General features: G+C 41.7%; 1 protein-coding gene and 1 long non-coding RNA gene across 4 annotated transcripts; both read right to left on the bottom strand.

Annotated features, from left to right (window-relative positions):
• Positions 1–326: 326 nt before the first annotated feature.
• LOC143414460 (protein NLRC3-like) lies at positions 327–25,704 on the bottom strand. Of its 3 annotated transcripts, none has more exons than XM_076878859.1 (10): positions 25,620–25,704; positions 23,987–24,306; positions 19,873–20,004; positions 19,515–19,616; positions 15,354–15,589; positions 13,261–15,247; positions 12,154–12,327; positions 3,726–3,899; positions 2,392–2,565; positions 327–1,666 (listed from the first exon to the last, which is right to left on the bottom strand). In XM_076878859.1, the coding sequence occupies exons 3-10, from the start codon at positions 19,980–19,982 to the stop codon at positions 1,657–1,659; spliced, it is 2,967 nt and encodes a 988-aa protein (XP_076734974.1). In that variant the 5' UTR covers positions 19,983–20,004; positions 23,987–24,306; positions 25,620–25,704; the 3' UTR covers positions 327–1,656. The 3 variants fall into 3 exon arrangements, with proteins under 3 accessions (XP_076734974.1, XP_076734970.1, XP_076734972.1); XM_076878855.1 differs by having other exon boundaries at positions 24,070–24,306; XM_076878857.1 differs by having other exon boundaries at positions 13,261–15,244; positions 24,070–24,306.
• Positions 7,474–8,028, bottom strand: LOC106676211 (uncharacterized). Its single transcript, XR_001342234.4, has 3 exons — positions 7,978–8,028; positions 7,825–7,897; positions 7,474–7,543 (listed from the first exon to the last, which is right to left on the bottom strand). It is a non-coding gene; the product is annotated as an uncharacterized LOC106676211 (long non-coding RNA).
• Positions 25,705–26,637: the final 933 nt, after the last annotated feature.

The following is a 26,637-nucleotide window of genomic DNA, read 5'->3' as shown; positions in this document are numbered from 1 at the left end:
TTGAACCAGTTGAGTTAGCCAAACCTAAAAATTTCTTGCTGGATTAACTTAATAATATGCAAAATTTGTAACTTAAAAAGCTGAGTGGAAATTGTTACCTCAATTTTTTTACGTTAAGCCAACAAAACATTTTTTAGAGTGTAGTGACAACTTCACAGATCAGTGGAAGAAGATTTAAAATTTACAATTTACACTTTCATTACAGGAAACTTTATTAAAACAGTTTAGCAAAATCAAATAATAATAATCAGATGACTTAAACTCTACTGATGTAACTAAGCTACTCTGAGTTTGTTCTTCTCTTTGGTGAGGAGAGGTCAGCCAGGCCTAAAGATGCTCTTATCCCCGAGTTCTGTGTTCATGATAATCCCCCAGCAGGAGAGCAGCTGGGCCTCCAGTGGAAGTGTGATGTCATCCAAATCCTACTGAATGAACCATCTAACACAGCAACAATGAGCAGATGAAGCCAAAAATCACACAATCAGTTGACAGGTTCACAGGTTGGACTGAGGTTCCCCCTCTAGTGTCTCTGCTGGAGTCTTCAACATGAACCTTAGATCCAACCTGCTGACCTGCTCCTCTCACAAAGGACTCATTTATCTTTGAATAACAATAAAAATTCTTTATTATTAGGAAACAGAAAAGTTCTGTTTCAGCACTCTGATCATATTTAATCACATAAAGCTGGACATTAAGACCTTTGAACCTCTGAGCTGTGATGTAGACGCAGTCAGGGAGGACTTCTATATCTTTCTCCCCCAGGTCACATGACACTCGTACATTTGATTGTGCTATAAAATGATTGTAGGCCCATTTATTATGAATAAAGCAGAGCTGTGTCTCTCTGTACTCACACAAACACCTGAGGAAGTCTCTGAATGAGCGATGTGAGGATCCACTGTTCTGAACCTCGGCTGACTCGACTCAGACTGACGGTTGATTTAGACTTCTGTGAGTAATCTGAGTAACTTACGCCGTAACCTTCCACGTGACCTGACGTTCACCTCCTGACAAACGTAACTACGCGTTGGGTGGACACATGGTGACTTGAATGGCGTGGAAGGTTGCAGTGTCAATTCAAGTTAATCAATTCGACAATTTTGTTAGGTGCGCTTACCTGAAGTAAACTGCTATCTATGCTAAGAAAGAAATTTTCTCACCTACTGGTGGTTGAGGTGAGAAAACAGCACCCCAGATGCATACCCAGTGGGGCCAAAATAGATAAGCACAAATGAGTGCAGAGAAAAGAGGTCCCATACTTTAGCATTGGCAAGTTGAATTAACCCCATGTTTGGGCTAGTCACTGCTGGCCTTAAGACATTGTTTCAAACAGTATTGATCAACATGTGTTCACAAAGCAAATGGCACAAAGTTTTATTAATATAATTGTAGATAATATTTGACCTTTGGGTCAAATATTATTGTACTAGGACTTCCATATTTGACCTTTGGGTCTTGTGATTTCAGCATGTAGGTTAAATGCTCAGTGATTCCATCATATAAAACACTCAGGTGTATGTATATGTATGGTGTATACAAGTATATATGATTACATAGTATATATGAGAGTATATGTCATATATTTCATTAAAAAATACAAATAAAAAATCAAATCGGGACACAGCTCATCCTCTCTCACAGTCCTGTTTACCATCATCAGCTCCACCTGCAGAGAGAAGAAGGAAGAGCAGAGGAGATAAACGAGTGTTTTTAGAGACTCTTCATCAGCTGTCAGTCAGTGATGCAGCACATCCAGTATAAAGAGCAGCAGGGACTTCAGTGCTGGGACTGTACTAGGACTCATTGTTGCTTCACTTTTTCTAATCTTTGGATTTTTATTGAAGTTAATGAAAATTTTTCTCACTTCTATGTTTTTTGGACTTTCATTCATTAGAATAAGATAAGACAAGATAAGATAAGATAACCTTTACTAGTCCTACAAGTTGAAAATTTATTTTGTTACAATAGAAAATGGACAGTGCAAAATTATATAGCAAAAATTAGAGAACACTGGAATAGAATAAGATAATGTACACAAATTTACATAATACAATAAAATAAAATACTATATACAATAAAACAAAATAAAATATTATATACAATAGGATAAAATAGAATACAAATGCTGTATGAAACATTTGTATTCTATGTTTTGTATAGCAGTCTGACCAAGGTTATTGTAAAAACACAATAACCTTGGTCTTTCAACTCTGAGCTCTTAAGGAACCCCAACAATCCAGATGGACGGTTCCAGCTGTTAACTGGAGGAATTCCATCCAAACATCTGCTCTCACTAAATTCTTCCTCACCTACAGAGTGTGTCAGCCGTTACTATAGTGACCATTAAGGCAGAAACAGGAAGTGTTTGTTTCCAATCAATAAGCTACTGACCTCAGAGTCTCCAGTCTGTAGTCTGGACTCTGCTGAAGGTCAGACAGCTGCTTCACATCTGGATCCTGCAGCTTGTTTAACCACAGGTTTAGCTCTCTCAGATGGGAGGGGTTGGACTTCAGCGCTGCTGCCAGATAATCACAGCTGATCTTCGACAAACCACAGCTTCTCAATCTGTACAAAGAATGAAAGATGTAAGTTTATTAGACAAAGTATGTGCTTGAAATCATTCAGTGTTTCATCATCTGTTCAGAGCTGAAGAAGGTTCAGAGTGTAGAAGTTTAGAAAATGGAAACTCCAAACAGCTGAAGCCAACAGGAAGCAGCTTCAAACAGGAAACTGTGCAGACTTTTCAGACTATATGCCCCGATGCCGCCAGTTTGAGTTTGGAGATTTAAATCTCTGTTCTGTGACTAAGTCCTTGAATCATTTCTTCCAGTTGATCCAATAAGACAGACTAAGTATTGGACGTGTGTAGTTGCTCCATTAGGGGAGCTTCTAAATGTGATGTGATGGCCCCTCTGGGTCTGTCAGATCACAGGACTGAAGAGAGCTCAAACTGGGCACACAGTTGTTCCAGTCTGGACCAAAGACTATACTGGGACTGAGGGACTGCTTTGACTGCACCCACTGGGACTTTTTAAAGGCTCATGTTCTCACTTAGATCATTGATTTCTACTTACATTTCTTTCTGGGGAAAAATGGGGATTACTTTGAAAACAGGAAGTATTTTCCCAATAAGCAGCCATGGATTAGTAAATCACTCCAACATGTTCTCAGGCAGAAGAAGCTGTCTTGTTATGAGGGAGAGAAGAAAAAGATTGAGGCACATAAACTTGTTCAAAGAGAGATAAAGCAGCTAAAAGGGGGGCAGGGATAGCTCAGTAGACAAGGTTATTGCTCCATTGTCGGAAGGTTGGTTGTTTGAATCCATTGAATGGCTACCCTGAGGTACCCATGAGCAAGGTACCGTCCGTACTCAGTGCTCCCGCTGTGCCTACTTAGTGGCTCCCCACTGCTTCATACATATTTCCCCACAGGGATCACTAAAATTCACAAAATTATTATTTAAAAGTAAAGCAGAGGATGAGCTGAATAAAGGACACTCAAGGCTGGCTTGGAAAGGAATGAAGTCCATGGTGGTGATGCAGAACAAGGACCAAAGATGAATGTGACACTGAATCAGCATAAGACATGGGAGGAAAATGATTGAAGTGTGCTGTGAACTGACTGGGAGATTTTCACACATTTTCCAGTCCTCCTTAGAACAACAGGAAGTTCCTAGCATATGGAAACACAGGTTAAGTGTACTACATACAAACATGGTGACTGACCTCACAATTTCAAGTCTACATCCTGGACTCTCCAGAAAACCACACAGCTGCTTCACTCCTGAATCCTGCAAGTTGTTGTTTCTAAGGTCCAGCTCTCTCAGATGGGAGGGGTTAGACTTCAGCGCTGCTGCCAGATAATCACAGCTGATCTTTGACAAACCACAGCTCCCCAGTCTGTATGAAGAATAAATGTAAGTTTATTAGACAAAGTATGTGCTTGAAATCATTCAGTGTTTCATCATCTGTTCAGAGCTGAAGAAGGTTCAAAATGTAGAAGTTTAGAAAGTGGAAACTCAAAAAAGCTGAAGCCAACAAGAAGCATCTTCAAACAAACACAACAAAAGATAAATCTCTGCATTTTCAAATTAAAGTCCTAAATTTATCACAAAAAACATGAAAAAGTCGTGTTTTTCATTCCAGGAACCACATGGCTTCACCTTTAAAAGTAAAGTTAGGAAGAAATGGACATATTTTAAGTCCAACACCTTTTCCCAGTCACATCATTAAAGTAGACAAACTACAAGCTCCTTTTCATTCCAACAAGTCATCTTCTGACCTGGACTAACAACACTGTAGACGGTCCCTGAGCACTGGTCTCACAGCCAGCTGCACATAGAGACTGTGGAGATTAGAGAAATATTTTCCTGCTATTGTTCATAATCATTATCATTACCCTTCCATTAATAATATAATCTACAGCATTGATATTGTATTCAGATGTTTAAACATATTGGCACCCAATTAGCCTTTATTACAGGTGCAGTTATAACCACTTTAAACTGTTGAGTTGAATCTATAATCTTAAATGCTTTTGAATGCTTTTCATAATCTTAAATGTTTATATGCAGATTATATTGCACTATAAAATAAAGGCCCAACTCTGAGTATAGTCTGGGCCTAAAAATCTTGACAGGAAACTGTAGGTTTGCAGAGCATGCTTTGCATCCAGGAAGTGAAACTACGTTAACCCTGATGAATCAAAAGCAATCTGAAGTGTCTTTTTGGGCGGAGATCTACAGCTGATGTTATGCAGTGTACATCTCACCACATGTGTTCATTAAAATCAATTGTTTGACGAAGCTCTTCTGGACCATGGTTGTTTATACTCTCGTCCTCAATATCGAACCCTTAACAAGACCAAAGTGCAACAGTGAAAGAACATCAGACACAAATTTGTTTCTATTGCTTTCACATAAACATCTACTGTCATTATTTTTACTCAACGCTGTGGAGTCCTTTATTGGAAATTCAAATGTGATTTTTTTCAATCTGTTAGCATCTCCCAAACTCAGCTATGTGACTTCCAAATGAATAAAAGCAGCAGAAGTGGCTTTACAAATGAAAGAGGAAGAAGAAGAGAAGAGAAGAGGAGAGGGAGAGGAGAGGGAGGCCACCCTCACCATCACTCCAGCTGAAAACATCACACTTCCATTAAAGTTGGTGAGAAAATGTTGAGCAGGATCAGCTGCTGGCTAATCTGGAGGCTGTAGCAGCTCACAATCACAATGAATTTCCACTCATGAAAAAGCTCAAACTGCTTTATTTCATTACCATATTCCAGTGATGCCTCCATAATGATTTCAGCTTTTCTGTAGACACACTGTGTGTCCTGTATGACTAATTATTGAAGAAGGAAAAGAAGCTGATCATTCAAACTCAGGTGGCGAGGGTCCATCACAAATCTCACTGACAGCCAATAGAAATAAAGAAAAATTCAGACCGACAGTCTTTATGGGGTTAGGCAGTGAACTGCTCACGCTGCATTCAAATGCATCTCAAACTATTGGAATTGGATTCAACTTTTTGAAGAAGATTTCTTCTCAGCTGCTGTTTGGAACATTTCTAATTGATCATGAACTGTATTAAACTCTGTAAATGAACTGAGAACTATTTCTACATTTGAAACTAGGGATTCATTTTCCATTCACTTCTGTACGTTAGTGTATAAATGAATGTTAGACTGGGCTCCATGGAAACACTGGTCTCGGCTGCCTTCTTTCTGTAGTCATTCCAACAGAGTCCTTTCTCTTCTCCAGCTTCTGTTTGAAATCGTTTCGCAGAGCCTGAATCCTGCTTTGTTGTCATGTTTGGGCCTGTGTTAGGCTGCACTGTGTTCCTCTGCTTTAACACACACCTAACCTGGGTTGTCTTAAGCAGCCATATCAGCTTCTGATACCATGAACATCATCACAGCTCCAAACTTCACCTTTGTTAGCTTTGACATTCATGTCTTTCTTTTCTCTCTCTCTGCTTCCACAGAAGCTCAAAGTCTCTGCAGCCGGTTTTTATCTGCTATCATCAGATCTTCAGCAGCCTCACTCTCATCACTCACACACTCTACAGCCTCATCAGTACTGACCTGATCTTCACTGACTGATGGAGCACAACATGAACCTGTGGAGGCTGAAAAACTGTCCTGTCAAACATCTCTCTATCACCACCCCGCTTCTGTCAGCCTTTAAATGAACCCTGATCAAGTATGTCACTTCTATTTGGAGCAAAAAGGAAAAACTGTTGTTCAGTTATTTGGAAAGACACAACATTTCTGAAAGGACTCAAACTTCTTCACATTTATCTTCAGACACATTATTAACCCTATTCTTTAATTGCCATGATAGAACAGAGAAAACCCTACTCATAGTGGTCAAAACATTTATAATTCCATCCATCCTCATCCGCTTTATCCGGGGCCGGATCGTGGGGGCAGCAGCCTAAGCAGAGATGCCCAGACCTTCCTCTCACCAGCCACCTCCTCCAGCTTATCCGGGCGAACACCAAGGCATTCCCAGGCCAGCCGAGAGGTATAATCTCTCCAGTGTGTCAGGGGTCTGCCCCGGGGCCTCCTCCCGGTGGGACATGCCTCACCTCACCAACACCTCACCTAGGAGGCGCCCAGGAGGCATCTTTGTCAGATGTCAACTGGCTCCTGTCGATGTGGAGGAGCAGCGGCTCTACTCTGAGCCTCTCCCGAATGGCAGAACTTCTCACCCTATCTCTAAGGGAGAGGCCAGCCACCCTTTGGAGGAAGCTCATTTCCGCCACTTGTACCTGCAATCTTGTTCTTTCGGTCACTACACACAGCTCCTGAACATCGCTTTTACACTCAGCTCCCTCTTCCCCATGACAGACCGGTGCAGCGTCCACATTACTGCAGCCGCAGCCCCAATCCGTCTGTCAATCTCTGGCTCCCTTCTCCCATCACTCACGGAAAAGACCCCGAGATACTTGAACTCCTCCACTTGGGGCAGGAACTCATCCCCGACCCGGAGTGGGCATTCCACCCTTTTTCGGCTGAGAACCATGGCCTCAGATTTGGAGGTGCTGATCCTCATTCCCGCTGCTTCACATTCGGCTGCGAACCGCTCCAGTGCGAGCTGGAGGCCTTCACTTGATGAAGCCAACATAACCAAATCATTCGCAAAAAGTAGAGATGAGATTCTGAAGCCACCAAAGTTAAAGCCCTCCACCTAGAAATCCTGTCCATAAAAATTATGAACAGAATCGGTGACAAAGGGCAGCCTTGGGGGAGCACATCACCCACCGGGAATGAGTCCGACTTATTACCGGCAATGCAAACCAAGCTCTTGCAACGGTTGTATAGGGATCGAATGGCCTGTAGCAATGGGCCAGACACCCCATACTCCCACAGTACCTCCCACAGGACACCCCAAGAGACACGGCCGAATGCCTTCTCCAAGTCCACAAAACACATGTAGACTGGTTGGGCAAACTCCCATGCACCCTGCAATCGTGGCACACACTGCAAACAATTCGGGTCTCAGCGCAGCTGGGAATCAGTGCTATGTATGGCCTGTGATCTGGGAGAAAAAGGGAAGTGGCACAAACAATTAAACAAAAAAAACAAAAGGGAGGTTAGTCCGCCCTTACACAACTTACTCTCAATCAATAACCGCCTTTACGGCTGGACGGACTAATCAAAACAAAATTACAAATCAATCAAAAGAACGAAAAAAGGACAGCAGAGACAGCACAGCTGAAAAACAAACAACATTATCAATTAAAATATTACCCAATAAAATAGCAATTTTATAAAACCATTCAAAATCATGAAGCTAAAACAAACACTCAATATACCTACAATATTGATCAGTTTCCCTGCGCGCAGTCGATCTAGGGCTTGATCAATTCTTCTATTAAAATTCGTGGTCACACTAAAAAAGTCCAATGACACATTAAAAATAGGCACATGCAATAGCAAACGATCCAAACAAAAATGGCAAAAGTCTCTTACCGACAGTATACCCACTCGCACCTGAGTGAATTAATTGCCTCTGGTTTTTTCCACAGAAGAGCGCTCACTTCACCCCACACACCCACTACCTTTTCACAGCTCTTCAGCCAATCACCTGGCAGAAAGCAACAAACTGCCAGGTGACACTTGTTACACTACAAACCTATTGTTAAGAAATTTATTCTAAAACACTTCTTCAGTAAAGACTCAGAGAAGAGAAACACACAGAACTTCTTGCTAGCAAGGGCAGCCTCCAGAACTGAGACTCGTGCTGAGGAACTGCCCCGGCCTTTATTTATACTTCAGTGAGCGTTTGTTCTTTACATTAAAATGTGGAGGTGTACGTTTGTGTGCGTGTGTGTGTGTGTGTGTGTGTGTGTGTGTGTGTGTGTGTGTGTGTGTGTGGTGCTGCTGATCAAAGGGTCATATAACATAAAAGCACAAAAGGAAACATCCTTGGTCAGGAAGAGGGTAGTCTCCCCCTCACCCTAGATGGTTTACCCTGGATAACACAGTGAAGAAGTCCAGCAGTTCATCTAAACAAAAGGCAGTTAGACTAAAACAGACATAGCTACGTTAAAACAATAAAACAATAAAACAAGGTACGACCTCTCCCCATGCTCCCAGGATGTGGGGGTGGACGCTAAAACACCTTGAAGTGTTACAGCCCCCCGAGGATGAGACATTCTTTCACTATGCCACCAACTAAACACTAATGATTACATTCAGTATTCTACCATATACAAACTTATATAATTAAAAGATTATACTGACTTTTATGTACAATTTCCTATTGACACCTATCATCCAGTGTTCCGCGACCAGGACGAAAACCGCATTGTTGTTCCTGTATTCGAGGTTCGACTAGCGGACGAACTCCTCTTTCCAGCACCCTGGAATAGACTTTCCCAGGGAGGCTGAGGAGTGTGATCCCCCTGTAGTTGGAACACACCCTCCAGTCCCCCTTCTTAAAGATGGGGACCACCACGCCGGGGTGCCCAGGGGTACTGCCCTTGATCTCCATGCAACATTGTAGAGGCGTGTCAACCAGAACAGCCCTGCAACATCCAGAGCCTTCAGGAACTCGGGGCGGACCTCATCAACACCAGGGGCTCTGCCACCAAGGAGTTGTTTAACTGCCTCAGTGACCTCGCCTCTGGAAATTGGCGGGTCATTCCCCTCATCCCCTGACTCTTAATTTCACTGACATGTCTTCCAGCTCCCCTCAGGTTGGGTTTAATAAATGCCAGATCGGTGGCGAATAAGACCTTCATCCTGAAGGATTTCTTTTCTTCCCATGCACTGGATTTCCTCTGTTTGACTGAAACCTAGAGTTCACCCGGTGAGTTAAGCGTTTTTTCTGAACTGCTGCCCGCTGGCTGTGCTTATTTTAGTGCTCCAAGAGCTTCTGGTCATGGCGGGGGGTTAGCTGTTTTTTTAAATCACACTTTGAGTTTAAGCAACTATCCTCATGGACACATCACACCAGCTTTGAACTTTGCCTGTGTGAACTGGGCCACTCGCCTTCATTGCTGTGTGCAATAGTTTATCGGCCTCCTAAATATAACAAGGAGTTTTTATCTGAGTTTTCAGAGTTTCTTGCTGACTGTGATTTGGAGTTATCATATGGATTATCTGTCTGTATCTTACATGTGGCGCATGCTGTATTCTCTGACCATATGCCCATTCTATTTGACGTTGTTCCTCTTAGTCCTGTTGTTAAACCGGCTGCACCTATGCGATGCTATCGTGCCTTCGGCTCAGATACTGCTGAGGATTTTCCAACACTATTTGAACAACTTGTGTCCAGTCCCTCTGAGTCGTCCTCCGTAAATGGATTACTATCTCACCTGGACTCTGTTTGTAAATCTGCCCTTGATGTTGTTGCACCTCTAAGACTCAGGCAGTGTAAACCCAAGTCCAGCCCTTGGCTAACCGATTTTACTCGAGCCATTAGAAGAGAATGTAGGAGATGTGAAAGACGATGGAAAAAGGACATGCTCTACGTTTCTCTGGAAGCTCTTAAGACGAGCTGGAAAGCTTATCAGAGGGCAGTAAAGACTGCCAAAAACTCCTATTTTTCACAACTTATTGCTGTTAATTCACATAACCCTCGTGTTCTGTATAATACCATTAATTCTGTACTGAATGCACAGGATCATGTTCTTTTGCAATCTTCTGAGGTGTAATAACTTTATCTTCTGTTGGCCCGGCTGTGCATGTTCCCTGTTTAAATTTTCTTATTGCTTTCCAACCAATTGTTCTACCTGAACTAGAGAAGCTTGTGTTAACTGCTAAACCATGCGGTTCTCCGAATGATGTCGTTCATCCCCGTTTTCTGAAAGAGGTGTTTCCTACTGTTGGACCACATATTCTGAACATAATCAATACCAGCCTCTTGTCATGTCAAGTACCAAGTGAGTTTAAGCATGCAATTATTTATCCCTTAAGCCAGGCTCAGATATTTCAGTAATGTCAAATTTTAGACCCATCTCTAAACTTCCTTTTCTGAGTAAGATCTTGGGAAAGGTTGTTCACACTCAGCTGATGGATTATCTAAACAACTCTCAAATGTTTGAATTTTTTTAGTCCGGCTTTAGGCCATTTGATAGCACAGAGACAGCTCTCATAAAGGTTATAAACGATATCCTGGTAGCGACGGACTGTGGTAAACACGTAGTGCTTATACTACTAGATATGACTGCTGCATTTGACACAGTGGATCACGACCTTCTGATCTCTTGATTACAGCATTGTGTGGGCCTTTCTGGCTTGGCACTCCTGTGAATAAAATCATATCTCTCAAACAGGAGCTTCTGTGTTAAGTTGGGCTCGTCATCGTCCTCTGTGGCCCCTCTGTCATGGGGTGTACCACAGGGATCTATTCTTGGGCCATTACTGTTTTCATTATATCTCCTGCCACTGGGTGCGATCTTTCGTAAACACAAAGTTGCATTTCATCTATATGCTTAGTGATGTTAAGTCATGGATGGCTCAAAACTTTTTAAATTTTAATGAACGTAGAACGGAAGCAATTCTGTTTGGCCCGAATCGTTTCTCTGACATCCCTGATGTTGACCTTGCTGCTCTGACCCCTTACCTGAAGAGCTCGATTACCAATCTTCGGTTAAAAATCGACTCTGCACTTACCTTTGATCGCCATGTGAATGGAGTGGTGAAATCGTCATTCTACCAACTCAGGCGTCTGTCGAAGGTTAAACCTTTTCTTTCAAGGAGACTGTTATCCACGCTTTTATAACCTCACGCTTGGATTATGGTAACTCCCTTTTAATAAGGGTTGGACCGGAAACTCTGACACGCCTGCAACTAGTACAAAATGCTGCGGCACGGTTTTTATCTAGTAAAAGGAAATTTGAGCACATTACTCCGGTCCTGGCCTCCTTGCACTGGCTTCCAATTCAATTTAGGATTCATCTTAAAGTTCTTTTATTGGTTTTTAAATCTTTAATTGGTCTGGCACCTGTGTATCTGTCTGATTTGCTGAAGCCCTATGTCCCCACTCGTTCACTCCGGTCAGCTGAGCAGCTGTTGCTCTCAGTCCCCAAATCACGGCTGAAACTGAGAGGAAACCAAGCGTTCTCCATTGTGGCTCCTACGCTTTCGAATAATCTTCCTCTTCACATTAGGCAATCGACATCAGTGATGGTTTTTAAATCCAGATTGAAAACACATTTGTATTCACTGGCTTTTGACTCTGTGGTTGACTAACTTGTATTTTATTGTTTTTGCTATATTCATTATTTTATCGTATTTATTATTCTTATGGTAACTATTATGTTTCTATTGTTCAGTACTTTGGTCATCCTTGCGTGTTTTTAAAGTACTATATAAATAAACAATGATGATGATGATGATGATACAAACACTGCTTATATGGTACAAGTTCCTCTTTTTTGTCTGGCTTCCTGTATTTATTAATATGCTAGTATAGCTCTATACTAACTTCCTGTTTTTCAGTCTGGCTGAGCACTTAGTTTGTGAGTCACAAGTGGCCTTGCTTTACAACCCTTCATTATTAAAGTACATAAAACAATATAATCAGAAAACAAGCACTAAGAGTATATTAATTACATGACAACATCCTGAACATTTATGAACATCAATCAAAGATCTGAAATATAGAAAAACAAGAACATCTGCTGTCAGTGAACTCACCTCAGAGTCTTGAGTCGACAGTTGGGACTCTCCAGTCCAGCACAGAGAAGCTTCACTGCTGAAAACGTCAGGTCATTTAAACTCATGTCCAGTTGTGTCAGATGGGAGGGGTTGGATTTCAGAGCAGAGGCCACAACTTCACACTGAGTCTCTGAGAGTCGACACTGAGTCAGTCTGTGATTAGAAAATATAAAATGTGTTATTATAGAAGAGGAAATTCTGCATTATAAACAGACTGAATGTACATGAAGACAAAACGGAGTGACGTCACAATCTGATGAACGTCTGCTCTTTACATCTGTGCTTCAGCTCCTCTTACTGTGTTTGACATGACACAATGACTCAGTCTCTCTCAGACCTGCAGACTTTTAATGAGCATTTTTGTTTGGCTTTAATGTGCAGATGAAGGAGGGAAGATGGCATCACTTTAAGGCTTCCATAATGTTCACGGTCTGTCAGTCAGATCTGATCCAAAGTCAGACATTTGGACTGTTTCCTGTTTTGAATCTGACTCCAGAACATTTTGAATGAGTTCAGCTCAGTGAAGAGTTCCAGCTGGAGAAAGCTGATCTTTGTTTGCTACCTGCTGCTGTCAGGTACGACTGTTCAATTTGACATGCAGGAAAAATGTGGTAACTGTTACCAAACGGAGCAGAAATCTCATCACTGGACAATAATGACAACTGAACTCAGAGCTGCTGATATCATATCTGATTTCAAGTGAACTAAAAAAAGAAATGATTAGCTCATTTTATCTTTCTTTTTTTTTTCTCTGTCACGATTTTTAACATTATAGTTCATTTCACTACAAAGATTCTTATTTCTGTCTTCTCTATAACAGGAGCGTCTGAATGACCAACAACAGCAGCCGCAGATTTAAAATACTGCCCCCAAATGACACAACACATGAACTACATGTAGAAGTGAGTCTACAATACACAGCATATGACTACCAATGCAGGATAATGCACATACACATTTCCTGATAAACAGAAAATATAATTTTATCTGAGAAACTCCAACTAATGAGAGTTACTGTGTACATCTGAAGAACTAAACTACTAATCTACACTAATAAAGTGTGTTAATGATCACATCTGGACTCACCGAGCCTTTTGGCAGTTCCTCACAGCTGGAATCAGTCTCAGTTGTCCCTGCTCTGATATGTTGTACCTCCGAAGGTCAAACTCATCCAGAACCACCTCTGACATCTGCAGCATGAAGGCCAGAGCTGAGCACTGGATCTCAGAGAGTTTCTTCTCTGATCTGTTCTCTGACTTCAGGAACTCTTGTATCTCCAGATGTACTGAGAGGTCGTTCATCTCCATCAGACAGTGGAAGATGTTGATGCTTCTATCAGGATACATGCTATCACTGTTCATCATCTTCAGGTTGTTGATGACTCTCTGGATGATTTCTGTACTGATCACTGTTTGACCCAGCAGACCTCCTAAGAGTCTCTGGTTGGACTCCAGAGAGAGGCCATGAAGGAAGCGAACAAACAGGTCCAGGTGGCCATTTTTACTCTGGAGGAATTTCTCCATGACTCTGTTCAGAAATGCATCGTATGATCGGAGATCCCTTCCAAAAAGCTTCTTGGTCATAGAAGTTATCTTTTGGAAGTAAATCATCTGCGTTCTCATCATAGTGCTCTGGTCCCAGACCTCTCTTGGATCCACGTAATCATTCACCAATCCTTCATCATCACTATAATTATCAGTATCACTATCATCATCTTCATACTCTTCCTCCTCATCCCAGATGAAGTTTCCCACCTGGGGACATAAGAAGTTCTCCACCACCTCTGTCTTCCTGTTGGTGAAACAGTGGAACATGTAGACTGCAGCCAGAAACTCCTGAATGCTTAGATGAACAAAGCAGTAGATTGGTTTGTGGAAGATCACACACTCTCGTTTGAAGATCTCTGTACAAACTCTTGAGTACACCGAGCCCTCTGTGACACCCAGACCACACTGTTCCAGGTCTTCTTGGTAGAACATATTTCCTTTCTCCAGATGTTCAAACGCCAGCCTCCCCAGCTTCAGAAGAACTTCCCTGTCAGCCTCCGTCAGCTCCTGTGGACTTGTCTCATGTCCCTCATCGTACTTGTTCTTCTTCCTCTTTGTCTGAACCAGCAGGAAGTGTGAGTACAAGTCAGTCACGGTCTTGGGCAGCTCTCCTCTCTCCTCTGTAGTCAACATGTGCTCCAGAACTGTAGCAGTGATCCAGCAGAACACTGGGATTCTACACATGATGTGGAGGCTCCTGGATGTCTTCATATGGGAGATAATTCTGCTGGACAGCTCTTCATCACTGAATCTCCTCCTGAAGTACTCCTCCTTCTGGGCGTCAGTGAAGCCTCGTAGTTCTGTTATCCTGTCAACACATGTAGGAGGGATCTGATTGGCTGCTGCAGGTCGGGAAGTTATCCAGACGAGAGCCGAGGGAAGCAGATTCCCCTGGATGAGGTTTGTCAGCAGCTGGCTGACTGATGACTTCTGTGTAACATCAGACAGCAGCTTCCTGTTGGTGAAATCCAATGAAAGTCTGCTTTCATCCAGGCCGTCAAAGATGAACAAAAGCTGACAGACAGCCAGCTTCTCTGCTGTGACCTTCTGTAATGTTGGATGGAAAACATGGATCAGCTCCAGAAGACTGTACTGCTCATCTCTGATCAGGTTCAGCTCCCTGAATGAAAGCAGAACCACCACACTGACATGTTGGTTCTCCAAGCCCTCTGCCCAGTCCAGAGTGAACTTCTGCACTGAGAAGGTTTTTCCAACACCAGCCACGCCGTTAGTCAGAACCACTCTGATGGGGATGGGTCTCTGTTGGTCAGGTAAGGCTTTAAAGATGTCCTGGCACCTGATTGGAGTGCCATGGAGGGCGTCCATCTTGGAAGCTGTCTCCAGCTGCCTCACCTCATGTTGGGTATGAACCTCTTCACTCTGTCCCTCTGTGATGTGGAACTCAGTATAGATCCTGTTGAGGAGGGTTCTACTTCCTGTTTCATCACATCCTTCTGCCACACGTTCACATCTCCTCCTCAGACTGATCTTATGTTCATCTAAAAGCTCCTGCAGACCAACAACTGCTGAAAGAAAGAAAAACAGAAAGAAAACTCTTCAATGTGTGAACAACACAACAAAAAGTCCAGTTTTCAGAAACGAGTCCATCAGCAGACAGATGTTTAGTCTTACTTTGGACACAGCTGCTTTGACTGGCTGTCTGCAGTCCAGCTCTGGTTCTGGATCTTTCTCCACACTGGGGACAGGAGGAGTCTCCTGATGAAGCAGACTGGTCCCAGTATGAGGAGATGCACTGTCTGCAGAACCAGTGTCCACAGCTGGTACAGACTGGATCCTTCAGGACGTCCTGGCACAAAGCACAGCAGGGCAGCTGCTCCTCCTCACAAACGCCACTGTTCTTCCTCTCTCTGTGAACACATTTCTTTATCACTAAAATCATTTACTGACTTTTGCACAAAATATCCAAATTTAAAAGATGGTGCAGAAGTCCTGTGGGTCAGAGCATTCAATCTGGAAACAAAGTGATGATTCATTGATTTCATCAACACTATTGAACTCATTTTCTGTCTGCCTTTCTCATTAAACATTCAGCAATCTGCTTGCAGTTTGCTGTGACTGCACATTTCCCGCAAAGACTTCACAGTAAAAGCCTTCCTTTGGAGGGTGCTGTTTATATCCTTCATGTTTTCCAGTCAGTGTATACAGATTATCTTTGTTTAGTTAATAATTGTGATTACTTTACAGAAGTAACTGATTAGTTACAGAAACATATCCAAGGTGAGCAGGTACCCCTCCAGCATAAACTCTAAGCAGCTAAAACATGAATGAATGTAAAAGGTGTCCCAGCTGTCAGTCAGACTGTACTCGGTGCCACATTAGAGATGTGGTTTCTGACAGCTGCTCCAGCTGCAGGATCAAACAGAAGTCCAAACATCTTTGCCTTTGTTGCTTCTTATTATTGAACAACACAGCTGAGCATTGGTTGAGCATCTGCAGCTCAACGTGGCAAAGACCAAGGAACTGATCGTGGACTTCAGGAAGACCAGGAAACACTTGACCCCTGTTTCAATTCAGGGGGTCAGTGTTGACATTGTGGAGGACTATAAATACCTTGGAGTACACATTGACAATAAACTGGACTGGGCTAAAAACACCACAGCACTTTACAGGAAGGGCCAGAGTCGTCTCTATTTTTTGAGGCGACTGAGGTCCTTCAACATCTGCCAGAGGATGCTGAGGATTTTCTATGAGTCTGTTGTGGCCTGTGCGATCCTCTATGCTGTTGCATGCTGGGGGAGCAGGCTGAGGGTTGCAGATGCCAACAGACTTAATAAACTGATCCATAAGGCCAGCAATGTTGTGGAGATGGAGCTGGACTCCCTCAAGGTGGTGTCGGAGAGGCGGATGCTGTCCAAGATAAAGACAATGTTGGATAACACCTCCCACCCACTCCATGACATGTTGGTCAGTCACAGGAGCTCGTTCAGTGAGAGACTGAGATTACCGAAAAGCACCACTGAACGACACAGGAAATCATTCCTGCCTGTGGCCATCTCCCTGTACAACGCATCCACTTAACACACTGTTTGCTGCTACAACTACACATGTTTCTTTTCCAACTATTTATTTATAAGTGACTTATGTATGTATGTATGTATATATATGTATATATTGTACTATTCTTAGTTAGCGTATTGTCTGTCTTGTCTTAATGTTGGTTTAAAATGGAGCACTGTAACAAAAAATTATTTCCCCCAGGGATCAATAAAGTATTCTGATTCTGATTCTGATTCTGATAATGCAGCCTTTAACATTAGCATTGTTAGCATATATGCAACAGAAATGTGGTCAGAAACTGGTATTGAGGGGCTGGCATAGCGAGAGGAGACGATCGCTGTTCCCACTCTCAAGTATTACAACCAACCCACCGCTGACTCGGTAAGAGTCAGGGGGTCATGCAGTGGGCCAACCCTCTCCCACTCAGTCTGAGGGAAACCCACACTGCACACTGGTCCTAATGTCAAACCACACAACAATTCCAAGGAAGGAGGAGAAGAAAGAAAGACTGAGGAAAGGAAACAATCAAAGGGAACATTAACAGATCAGCTTCTGTAGCGTCTCCAGGTTCTCCTGGTGACCAGCCGCTGTGTCCACACTGGCTCCAGTAGCTTCTCTTAATCTATTTAATCATTTATTAGTTAGGTGTGTAATTCTCATATTCTTTTCCCCCAACCTCATTTTGATCAGGACAAGTTTTTCTCTGAGTTAAACTAATAAGACTAGACATCTCTGTTCAGCAGCTATGAGATGAAGGCTCCAGGACATCTTCAAGGATACTAAGTATTTTAGAATAAGCTTCACCACAATCATTTTCAGAGCTCTGGTCTCTGCTATCAAACTACAACTGTTAAACTAGAACTACAGATTTCAAAATTTTATTTTAGAAACTTATTCTCAAAGGACAACATGAAAGATTATATCATTTTTTTTCAAATTTTTTTTCATAATTTTTAAACATTATTACATATATTTTGAATGAGTTGTATCCATGAAGTAAAGAAAAAAAAACATGTTTTAGAAGATCAGTCATTGCAGTACGAAACATCTATGAGATCAAAGACATTTATGAAACATTGCTGACAGTATCTCCTGTGACAACTTTGTGCAGCAACTCTAAACATTTTTGTAACTGTTGATCGTTCATGTCAGTTTGAGTTTGTTTGGTGCTTCTAAAACATTTTCTTACGTTACTTTGACGACAATTACTTGTTTGCTTTGTGTCTGTCTTGCTTTCTCCTGACATTTACTTCATATACACAATATCCTTCTGAGAACCAGCCTATACATTAATGTGATCTGTAATGGACATTTGTTTTTTTTATCTATATCTTTTGAGTTATTCAAGCTGCCATACTAGTCAAAGGAGTTTGCAAAGAAAAGCGTCTGGACTTCTTTAAGTTACTTGAAGACGTTTCACGTTTCACCTCTCGAGGTGAAACGTCTTCAAGTAACTTAAAGAAGTCCAGACACTTTTCTTTGCAAGCTCCTTTGACTACGATGACCTGGATGACTGAGAACCTTCACAGACAAGCTGCCATACTAAATCCTGATGTACTAGATAGAGGATATCCTGGGCTTTCCATTGATATCTCATATGTTTGGTCGCCTCTTTTAGCTCCAAATAGGCAGGAAATCACAAGAAATGTTCAATGGAGAGATTATTTTTTTGGAGTCAGTGGATACTGAAGTGCAAAGTTTCTGCAGAGCCTATCACTACTTCATTTGGCCATCAGATTAGTTCAAGAACAAAGCTTCATGAAATAGGTTTCCATGACAACCAGCTGCATTCAATCCTGACATCACCAAGCACAATGGTCCAGTGGTGTAGAGCACATGGCCACTGGACTCTGGAGCTGCAGAGATGTGTTCTCCGGAGTGACCAATCACACTTCTCCATCTAGCAATCTGATTCACAAGTATAGATTTGATGGTTGCCAGAGCAAACCATCCAGAAAATTTGATTATTTTTTCACAGCTGAAAAACAACATTTATTCTCTATTGGAATCTGCATCGTCCAATCCAAAGGTTACAATCTGAAGGAAACATCTGGTTTTGTTTCCTGTGATTAAATCTGAGCATCAGTATCGTGGGATTTATCCACTACATCCACACCACTGTTGTTCAGTGTTGTCATGATGGCAGTCTCATTAACAGCAGCAATTATGATCCAGGCTTTAGCTGCTTTGGTTGTCACATTCAAAAATATAACTTTTTGTATTCGTATTTAAGTTTTTTGTCTGATTCTAGATTCAAAATGAAAACATAACTGTAAATTCAGACACATGAGGTTGTGCTGAAAAGAATGATACCAAACAAGCCAAATACAAAGTTTTTAAAGGTGAAATATAGATAAATAAAAATAAATAAATAAATAAATATAACCACTCAAAAGTCATTAAAAATGTCCAATTACACCCTGGACCCCAGAGGGTTAAACGTTTTTTTAAAGTAACGCTATAGTTACTTTTCAAGTAATTACTTTTAGAATCTTGTAACTCAGTTATTAACTAAGTTAATTTTTTGATGAAGTAACTTGTAACTGTAAGTAATTACTTTTTCAAAGTAACTTGCCCAACACTACTCAGTACGCACTTTCCCCACAGACATGAGCATCACTGTCCTCAAACAGCAAATAACCAAGTATAATATTTTGATCTTTTCTCTTTCATTGTTTTCTTTTTAATGAATCTTTGTAACAATCTAAGGATGTTTCAGGTCATATTTATCCAGGAAAAGACAAACATGTAAAGGAGTCATCACAGCTCTCTGACCTCGTTGGTCCAGGTTCACCACTGACGTTTGGATTTTCAGGTTTGGACCAGTCACTCCTCACAGACGGACAGCTGGACCCTGCAGACTGTGACCTCTGACCTCTGCAGACACAAACATGATTGAAGCAGCTGTGATCACACAGACTGCAGATAATGCAGCTGTTTCCTGTCAGTAACAGTCCTCTTAGATTAGAGTTCAACTTTTTACAGGAAAACTGGACAAAACTGAGTTTTGTTAGAAATTCATTTTCATTTCCTCTCAGCTGACAAACACAGTCAGAAATTCAACCAGAATCAACACTAATTATAATGTCAGTGCAGAATTATTTCTGTTACTCAGTGAGTTCAGCTCTCTGACCTCGTTGGTCCAGGTTCAGTACTGAAGTCTGGAGAATTAACTCTGGAGTCGTCACTTTCACAGCTGAATCCTGCAGACTCTGCTCTGTCCTCCTCTTTCTCCATCATCATCTTCTTGTGGACTTTAGTCAGTCTGAAATCACAAACACTCCGTGAGTTCACATTAACAGAAGTAACTGAGTTACAGTCGCTGACCTCTGACCTATCATGTAACCTAGAAAAAAGGTCACATGATCCAGAGCAGCGATCACAGAAACATGATCTCACCTGCTGACTTAGAAATTTAAGTCATTCCGAAACACAAAACGCAAGACAATGACTGAACATTACGAACAGCTCTGAGTGTGATACAGTCAGCTCACTGCAAACTCTGACCTCAGTATGAATTAAAGCTCTTTTATGGCCACTAAGACACTTTAGGATCACATGATGTCCACACATGATATCTGTGACTGTCGTAGTTTAACATGTGAACTTCATACATGTAACATTCATGTTGATGCAGATCTCAGTCCCACATCAGCTCTGCTGAATAATCTAAAGTTTCTCTCTGACATCAGGATTCATGTCATGTCATGAACACACCTCCATGTTTCTGTTTCTCTGACACACTGAATTCAAACAGTCTAAGGAAAAACGATGAATTTAACCCTTTAAGACCTACCATAGAACCAAGTCCGCCAGAGCTTATATTATATTTTTACATGTTGTAGATAGGGTTGCCAACCGTCCCTTAAAATGCGGAATCATCCCGTATTTAGAAACAAAAGTACACGTCCCATATTGAGCTAATAAGGGACGCACTTTGTCCCGTAATACAGTGAGAATCAAAAGTAGTCTATAACTTTTAATGGAATTAACGCTTTGTTTGAAAACATAATTCCCTGCTTTGTGACCAATGAGCAGACAGCACACTTATGACAATTCGATTATGACAATTCAGATTACCGCTCATCTCATTGGTCGAGGAAAGGTCGCTTACGGAGAAAATACCGACAACTAGACAAGACAACAAATGACCACAACAAGAAGCATGGCCAACAGGGAAACAAACGCCGAGACTGCGGTGCAAGTCTCGGACGACAGTACACCTAAAGCTGGGCAGACACTGTGCGATTTTTTTCAGTCGCATTATTCAGCTCCGGCTCACAATGCATGATTGACTCGCAGGGGTTAGAAGTTGGTAGGTCACGATGTACTCTCACACTATACTGCCTGATGCTCTGATGCGACCTGAGAGCTCACACTGTGCGTCCATAAAATTAAGGTTATAACAGAAAATCTGTCGCTCTCTCTCCCTCTGTCTTTCACTCACACAGACACACCACCACCATAAACTTTGCTAAATCACTGATCGGGCAGCTAAGTGCATATGAGAGCATGAGGGTGGGAATGGATGTTTGTATCTGTATGTGCCTGTATGTCTGTGTCTATATGTCAGGTTGGGTATCAGACGCCACCTCTATGGGGACATCTCAGGCCCTCCAAGATTAGAAGGCCTATCTCCCCCCACCACCACCACCACTTCCCCTACCAGTGGCGGACTCCCTCAGACATCGGTGCGTTGGTGGTTCTTTGTGTCCGGGGATGGGCGTCCAGGTACACACCGGCTCACTCCTTGGCGGCCGCTTATCGGGGCCTGGAGCCTGGGGCTCGCTCGGGCCACTTCGGAGGTGGGGTGCCCCCGACCTCTCGGCCTGGGGCTCGGTCACTCAGGCACAGCTGGCTGCCGGCGGAGCTCACGGGCGCGTCACTGCAACTCCCCCTGGCTTCTGCTCCGCGGCTGCTGAGTGAGCCCTCATCTGGGACTCTCCTCAGCTCTTTCTGGGACAGTGGCGCGGCTGCCCCTCTGTTGGTCTTCCTTGGTCTCTTGTGTTCTGGGGGCCTCTGGATGTCTGGAGTTTTGATCTCCTCCATACCTGCTTCATGCCCTGGAGGACGGGGCTGTGGCCCCCCCACACCCTCTAGCAGATCATTACATGAAGGAACCTTTTAAATACAAGCGCGTCCATGCTCACAGGTGTACACACGGGTGATCACACCCACAAACTACACCCTTTTTGGCTCCTACCTCAAAGCACACTGTGTTCTGTTGATCTTATGTGCTGCACAATAATGTTTAACATTTAGTATTTACTGTCATATTCCCATATATCATTGTGATGTTGTTTATTCTATTACTCTTGTTCTCTTCTGCTTGTTCTCTTTTTTCTTTCTCAGCAGGTGATCCAGGTGATTGATATATGCATTTTTTTCTCTGCCCGTTCTGTTGGTTTTTGTCTTTTGCCCTTCTCCCCCGTCCCTCTTCTCAGCTGTTTCTCTTTCCCTCTTTCTTTCTCCCCTTCTTTCCCCCAGTCAAGTCTGTCCCGTATTCAGCAAGTGAAAATAAAATAAACAATAAAAGGTGAATCAAATGGACCATTACGGCAAGGCTGGGATGGTAAAAAAATAAATAAATAAAATCACTGATCGGGCAGATGTGATTGAGCAGCAATGTAAATCCAACTATTTTCACGGTTGTTGTGGTCGTGATAATTTTGTGATGCCACATCGAAAAGGCTCGGATGAGCTTTCCAAAGTTCTACAAGTTGTGCCTCCATTGCTTGTGTCCAGATCACACGCTGCACAGTCGTGCTGCTCCGTCTTTTTCCCCGACGTTTATGTGTTTGCGCGTGAGCAGTGTGAGCGGCTGTGGTGACACCCTCACGAGCGATTGATGATCGGGAGCTGGTCGTGAGGTGTTAATCGCTTCTCGTTACCCCACGTATACTACACGACGCACGATAGAGGACAAAATCGGTCCGATCACCAAAACGGTCGCACGACTCAAAAGTCAGCTCAAAATGGGCCTAAAACCGCACAGTGTAAGCCCAGCATTAGAGCAGCAATGTTTGTTCCCCTCAGAAAAAGGGAAGAATGGGAAAAGGAAGACACCTGGCTGGAAAAAGTTAATATGGACATGTGCAGTGAATATCAGCGCTATGTGGCCAGAAGTGTGATAATATAACTTATTTTGTGTAATAAACAACTGCAAGGATAGATGATTACAACAAATAGATCACTAATACATAAAAGTAATACATAGATGAATAATGATGATGAGTTAAGATGCGTAATCATGGGAACAAGTGGGTTTACAAACAGGAGCAGCTGATTAGCATTAGAAAAGTTGAAATAATACCTCAGCTGAAGCCAATTGTACTAAATGCACTAAATGTGCACTGTTACAAGAATGTTTTTCTTTCTATTATATTCTATTATTTTAAGTTAAGCAGGACAGAGTTCTTTTAAAGAAAGATTTACTTATATTCTCAAAAGTTAAGCATGACAGGCTTCTGTTTAAGAAGGAGACCTGTTTTATCGTGTTAATATTGTCATTTTGAGCTAAAAATAAATGTCTAAATGATCATTTGTTTCACATGTGTTCATATCACAAAGAATAGAATATGCATCTACTTAAATCAACTTCAAGTCAAATGGTTAAAAAAAAAATTTCACACACAAAAAAAGAGCTAGAAAATTCACCACACTGGGAAGGGTGAAAACAACTGGGTTGCCCGGCCCTGGCCACGAGGTGTCCCTTATTTATTTTTCAGGGAGTTGGCAACCCTAGTTGTAGAGCCATTTTTGGGAGCATTTCAAGTTGCTATACATCAATACAACCATTACAGCCTAAATTTTAATAATATGCATGCATGAAGTGCATAGTAATTACATAAATTGCAAAAAAAAGCAATAAACTACAAAAAAATTGAAAATCGTTTTTGTTTTTTAACATATATTTCTAGTTAGAGAAATTTAAGAGGCTTATCCCTCAAAACTGTAACTACAAAAAAAGTTGCACAAAATAGTTTCCCACCACAGGAAATTTATTTTGAGTGTCTTCATAGTTTTATTTTTGAAATACACTGTCATGGTCCTGCGACCATGACTCAGTGACTTTATGTTTGTGTTCTTTATTGTTATTACTTTCATTATTATTCGTGGCTGTTTTGGGATGGTTTGTGTTTTGGGATTTTAGGTACTGGGTTCTGGGTTTGTGCTCCCTCTATTGGTCCCTGGTGTTAGTGTTCCCCTGTCTCGTCAGGTTAATCAGGTCCAGCTGTATCCCCCACCTGTGTGTGATTTCCCAGTGTCTCTCTGTGTACTTATAGTGTGTGTTTTCCTCTGCTCCTCGTCGCGTCGTCTGTGTTCATACCCGGTGAATTCCCCTGCGTGCTCTCCCTGCTGTTCTCCCTTCATGTTCAGGTTTGCCACTCCTTTGTGTAGTTTCTCCCAGTTTAGTTCGTCCTTAGTTCTGTTTGCCATCTCCTCTTTATGTTCAGTATTGTCAATAAATCACCCTTCACGTCTGAAATAGTGCTGCGTTTGAGTCCTCCTTCCACTCTTCACACGGCCGCTGACCCGGACCGTGACATACACCAATTTCTATACACTGCAGGAAAAACGAAAATAAATATTATACTGCAAATTTGCAAAAAAGCAGCATATGCGTCAAAATAAAATATTTCCAGCAGTGCAATATGAGTCCTAAGCATCCCAGAAACGACACAGAAACTCATAAAGTCAAACATAACTTTTAAAAAGACCAGTATAGGCCCTGAGGCCCTGATGGTAAAAAAGACTACATTTCCGTGAAAATGACGTCACTTCCGGTTTCGGGCAGGTAATGGCGGAAATGCAAAAGTTCGCGCTGACGTCTATTCCAACATAGGAAGTGTTTTGAACAGCTGATCGGATCGGCAAAGCGTGTTTCTGGAATATTATGTTTTTGTTCCTGCAAGCGCTTTTTATGCAGTTTTTACAAAGCTTTATGTGGAAGGAAACCGTGACCTAGGACAAGCTGATGGCATAAGATGTAAGTACAACTCCTCTGGTTTCATATGCAAAAAAAAATTTTGCGCTAGCTTACGTGGTTGCAGTGCTACTGGGATTTAAAAATAGTAACGCAAAACAGAGCGTGCCCGCTCCGATCGGCTCTAAAGGGTTAAAGTGTTTTACATCTTTGCACCTGAACATTTCCAACAAACTGGCTTCACTGACTGTCTGATGTAGAAGGACTTTATAACAAATTATTCTTAGTTTATTATAAATATCATGCTATTGCTATTAATGGTTAAAAATTGACTGATTTGTGTTCTTTTGTGTATCTGACTGCGTGTTTTGTGGTGATCTTAAACTTTATATGAGTAACTCGAATAACATCAAGTAGCGTCATTCAGACCGAAAACTCACAAGGAACAAATTTTCAAAGTCCTAGACAAAACAGCCCAAAGACAAGAAACTAGAAACACAAGAGACACACACTGACCAACTATTAATGGTTCAAAGCTTCAAATGCTAAAAGAAAATTGAGATCCACTGATTAAAAACACAAAAGCTGCAGAGTCCAAACACTTTGCTTCATATTATGACTCGTCAAATCCTCCACAGGCAGATATATGAACGCTGACATTTTTTAGAACAAACTGAGTTTATGTAATTTTTCCAGTTAAAAGAAGCGCAATGATCTATCTGACCAATGATTAGTGTTTGATGGCTCTAAAGTTTCATACAGATCTATTTAAACTGTTCATCACAGTAACCAATGTTTCAGTGCTAAGTTACTGACTGATAATCAGTGTGGATTCAATCAATCAATAATCTATAATACCGTGGATTTGTCTTCAAACACATAAATTTTGTCCTGGAATGAGAGTTGAACATCAGGTCCAAACATTACAGAGTAGAAACAAAAAGCAAACTTACAGTTTCTTCACACAGAGACAACAACAACGAGCTCCACTCCACACCTGGACACTAAACAGGGACACACAGTTGAGCTGCTTCCTGGAAGGAGGCGGGACTCCATATGAAGCTCAGGCGGAGCTCAGCAGGAACAGTCGAGTTCATTTAACTGGACACTGGAACATTTCTCTGATTTCATTCTCTTTCATTTCCATTAAATTTGCATTTGATGTGCCTGTGTGTGTCTCTGTGTTCAGATGTGACTGACTTCTTTTTGAATTTTTTGCTGCATGTTCATCTCCATTACAGAGATGTGTTTGTCACAAGATTTTATCTTTACTGATTTGGCTTTTAGACCCCAGAGAATGTTTCACTGCTCTTAAAAAACTTACTTAAAAACAGTAAAGTTTGAACAGAAGTCACTTTCACTTCTTTACAAGCTGATCTTTAAAATATCAACCTTTGCATTAAACTATAATTCATAATCACTTTCTTTAACTACAGTGAGTCTTTTAATGAATGATTTAAAGATGTTCCTTTGGAGAAGACAAATCAAATCAGTCCATTAATTTCATTGATGTTGATCATTGTAGAAACTTTACTGAATGTCTAATAAAATGTATTTGTGTTTTTTTTTATTCAATGTAGCCTTCAAACTGGTCAGACTGGTTTAGATTAAAGTTTTGATATGAAACCTTGATGTAGCTGCAGTGTGAACACACTGATACCTGATCAGCTCTGACACAGTCACACTGTTTGCAGTATAAATATTTACACTGCAAACATTCAGAGTGAGTTTCTGTTTCTAGTCTATGGATCCAGTCACACTTTCTACCTTTCCCAGTGAAGTAAAGCCTGAGAGCAGAGTTGAAACCAACAGTGAGCATCATCAGCACCTGCGCTTCATTCAAATGTGGTGACAGGGTTTGGTTATTTGTTCAGCTGCAGTGGAAATTTCCTTTAACAGATGCAATCATTTAAATGTGAGTTTCCTAATTCTCAGTAATGTGCTGGGACTGAGAGTCTGCAGGATAAAGGA

Source organism: Maylandia zebra, linkage group LG3 (genome assembly GCF_041146795.1).
Source record: "Maylandia zebra isolate NMK-2024a linkage group LG3, Mzebra_GT3a, whole genome shotgun sequence".
NCBI lineage: Eukaryota > Metazoa > Chordata > Actinopteri > Cichliformes > Cichlidae > Maylandia > Maylandia zebra.
Note: the sequence above shows the minus strand (reverse complement) of the source record. Positions and strands in the feature narration are given on the sequence as shown.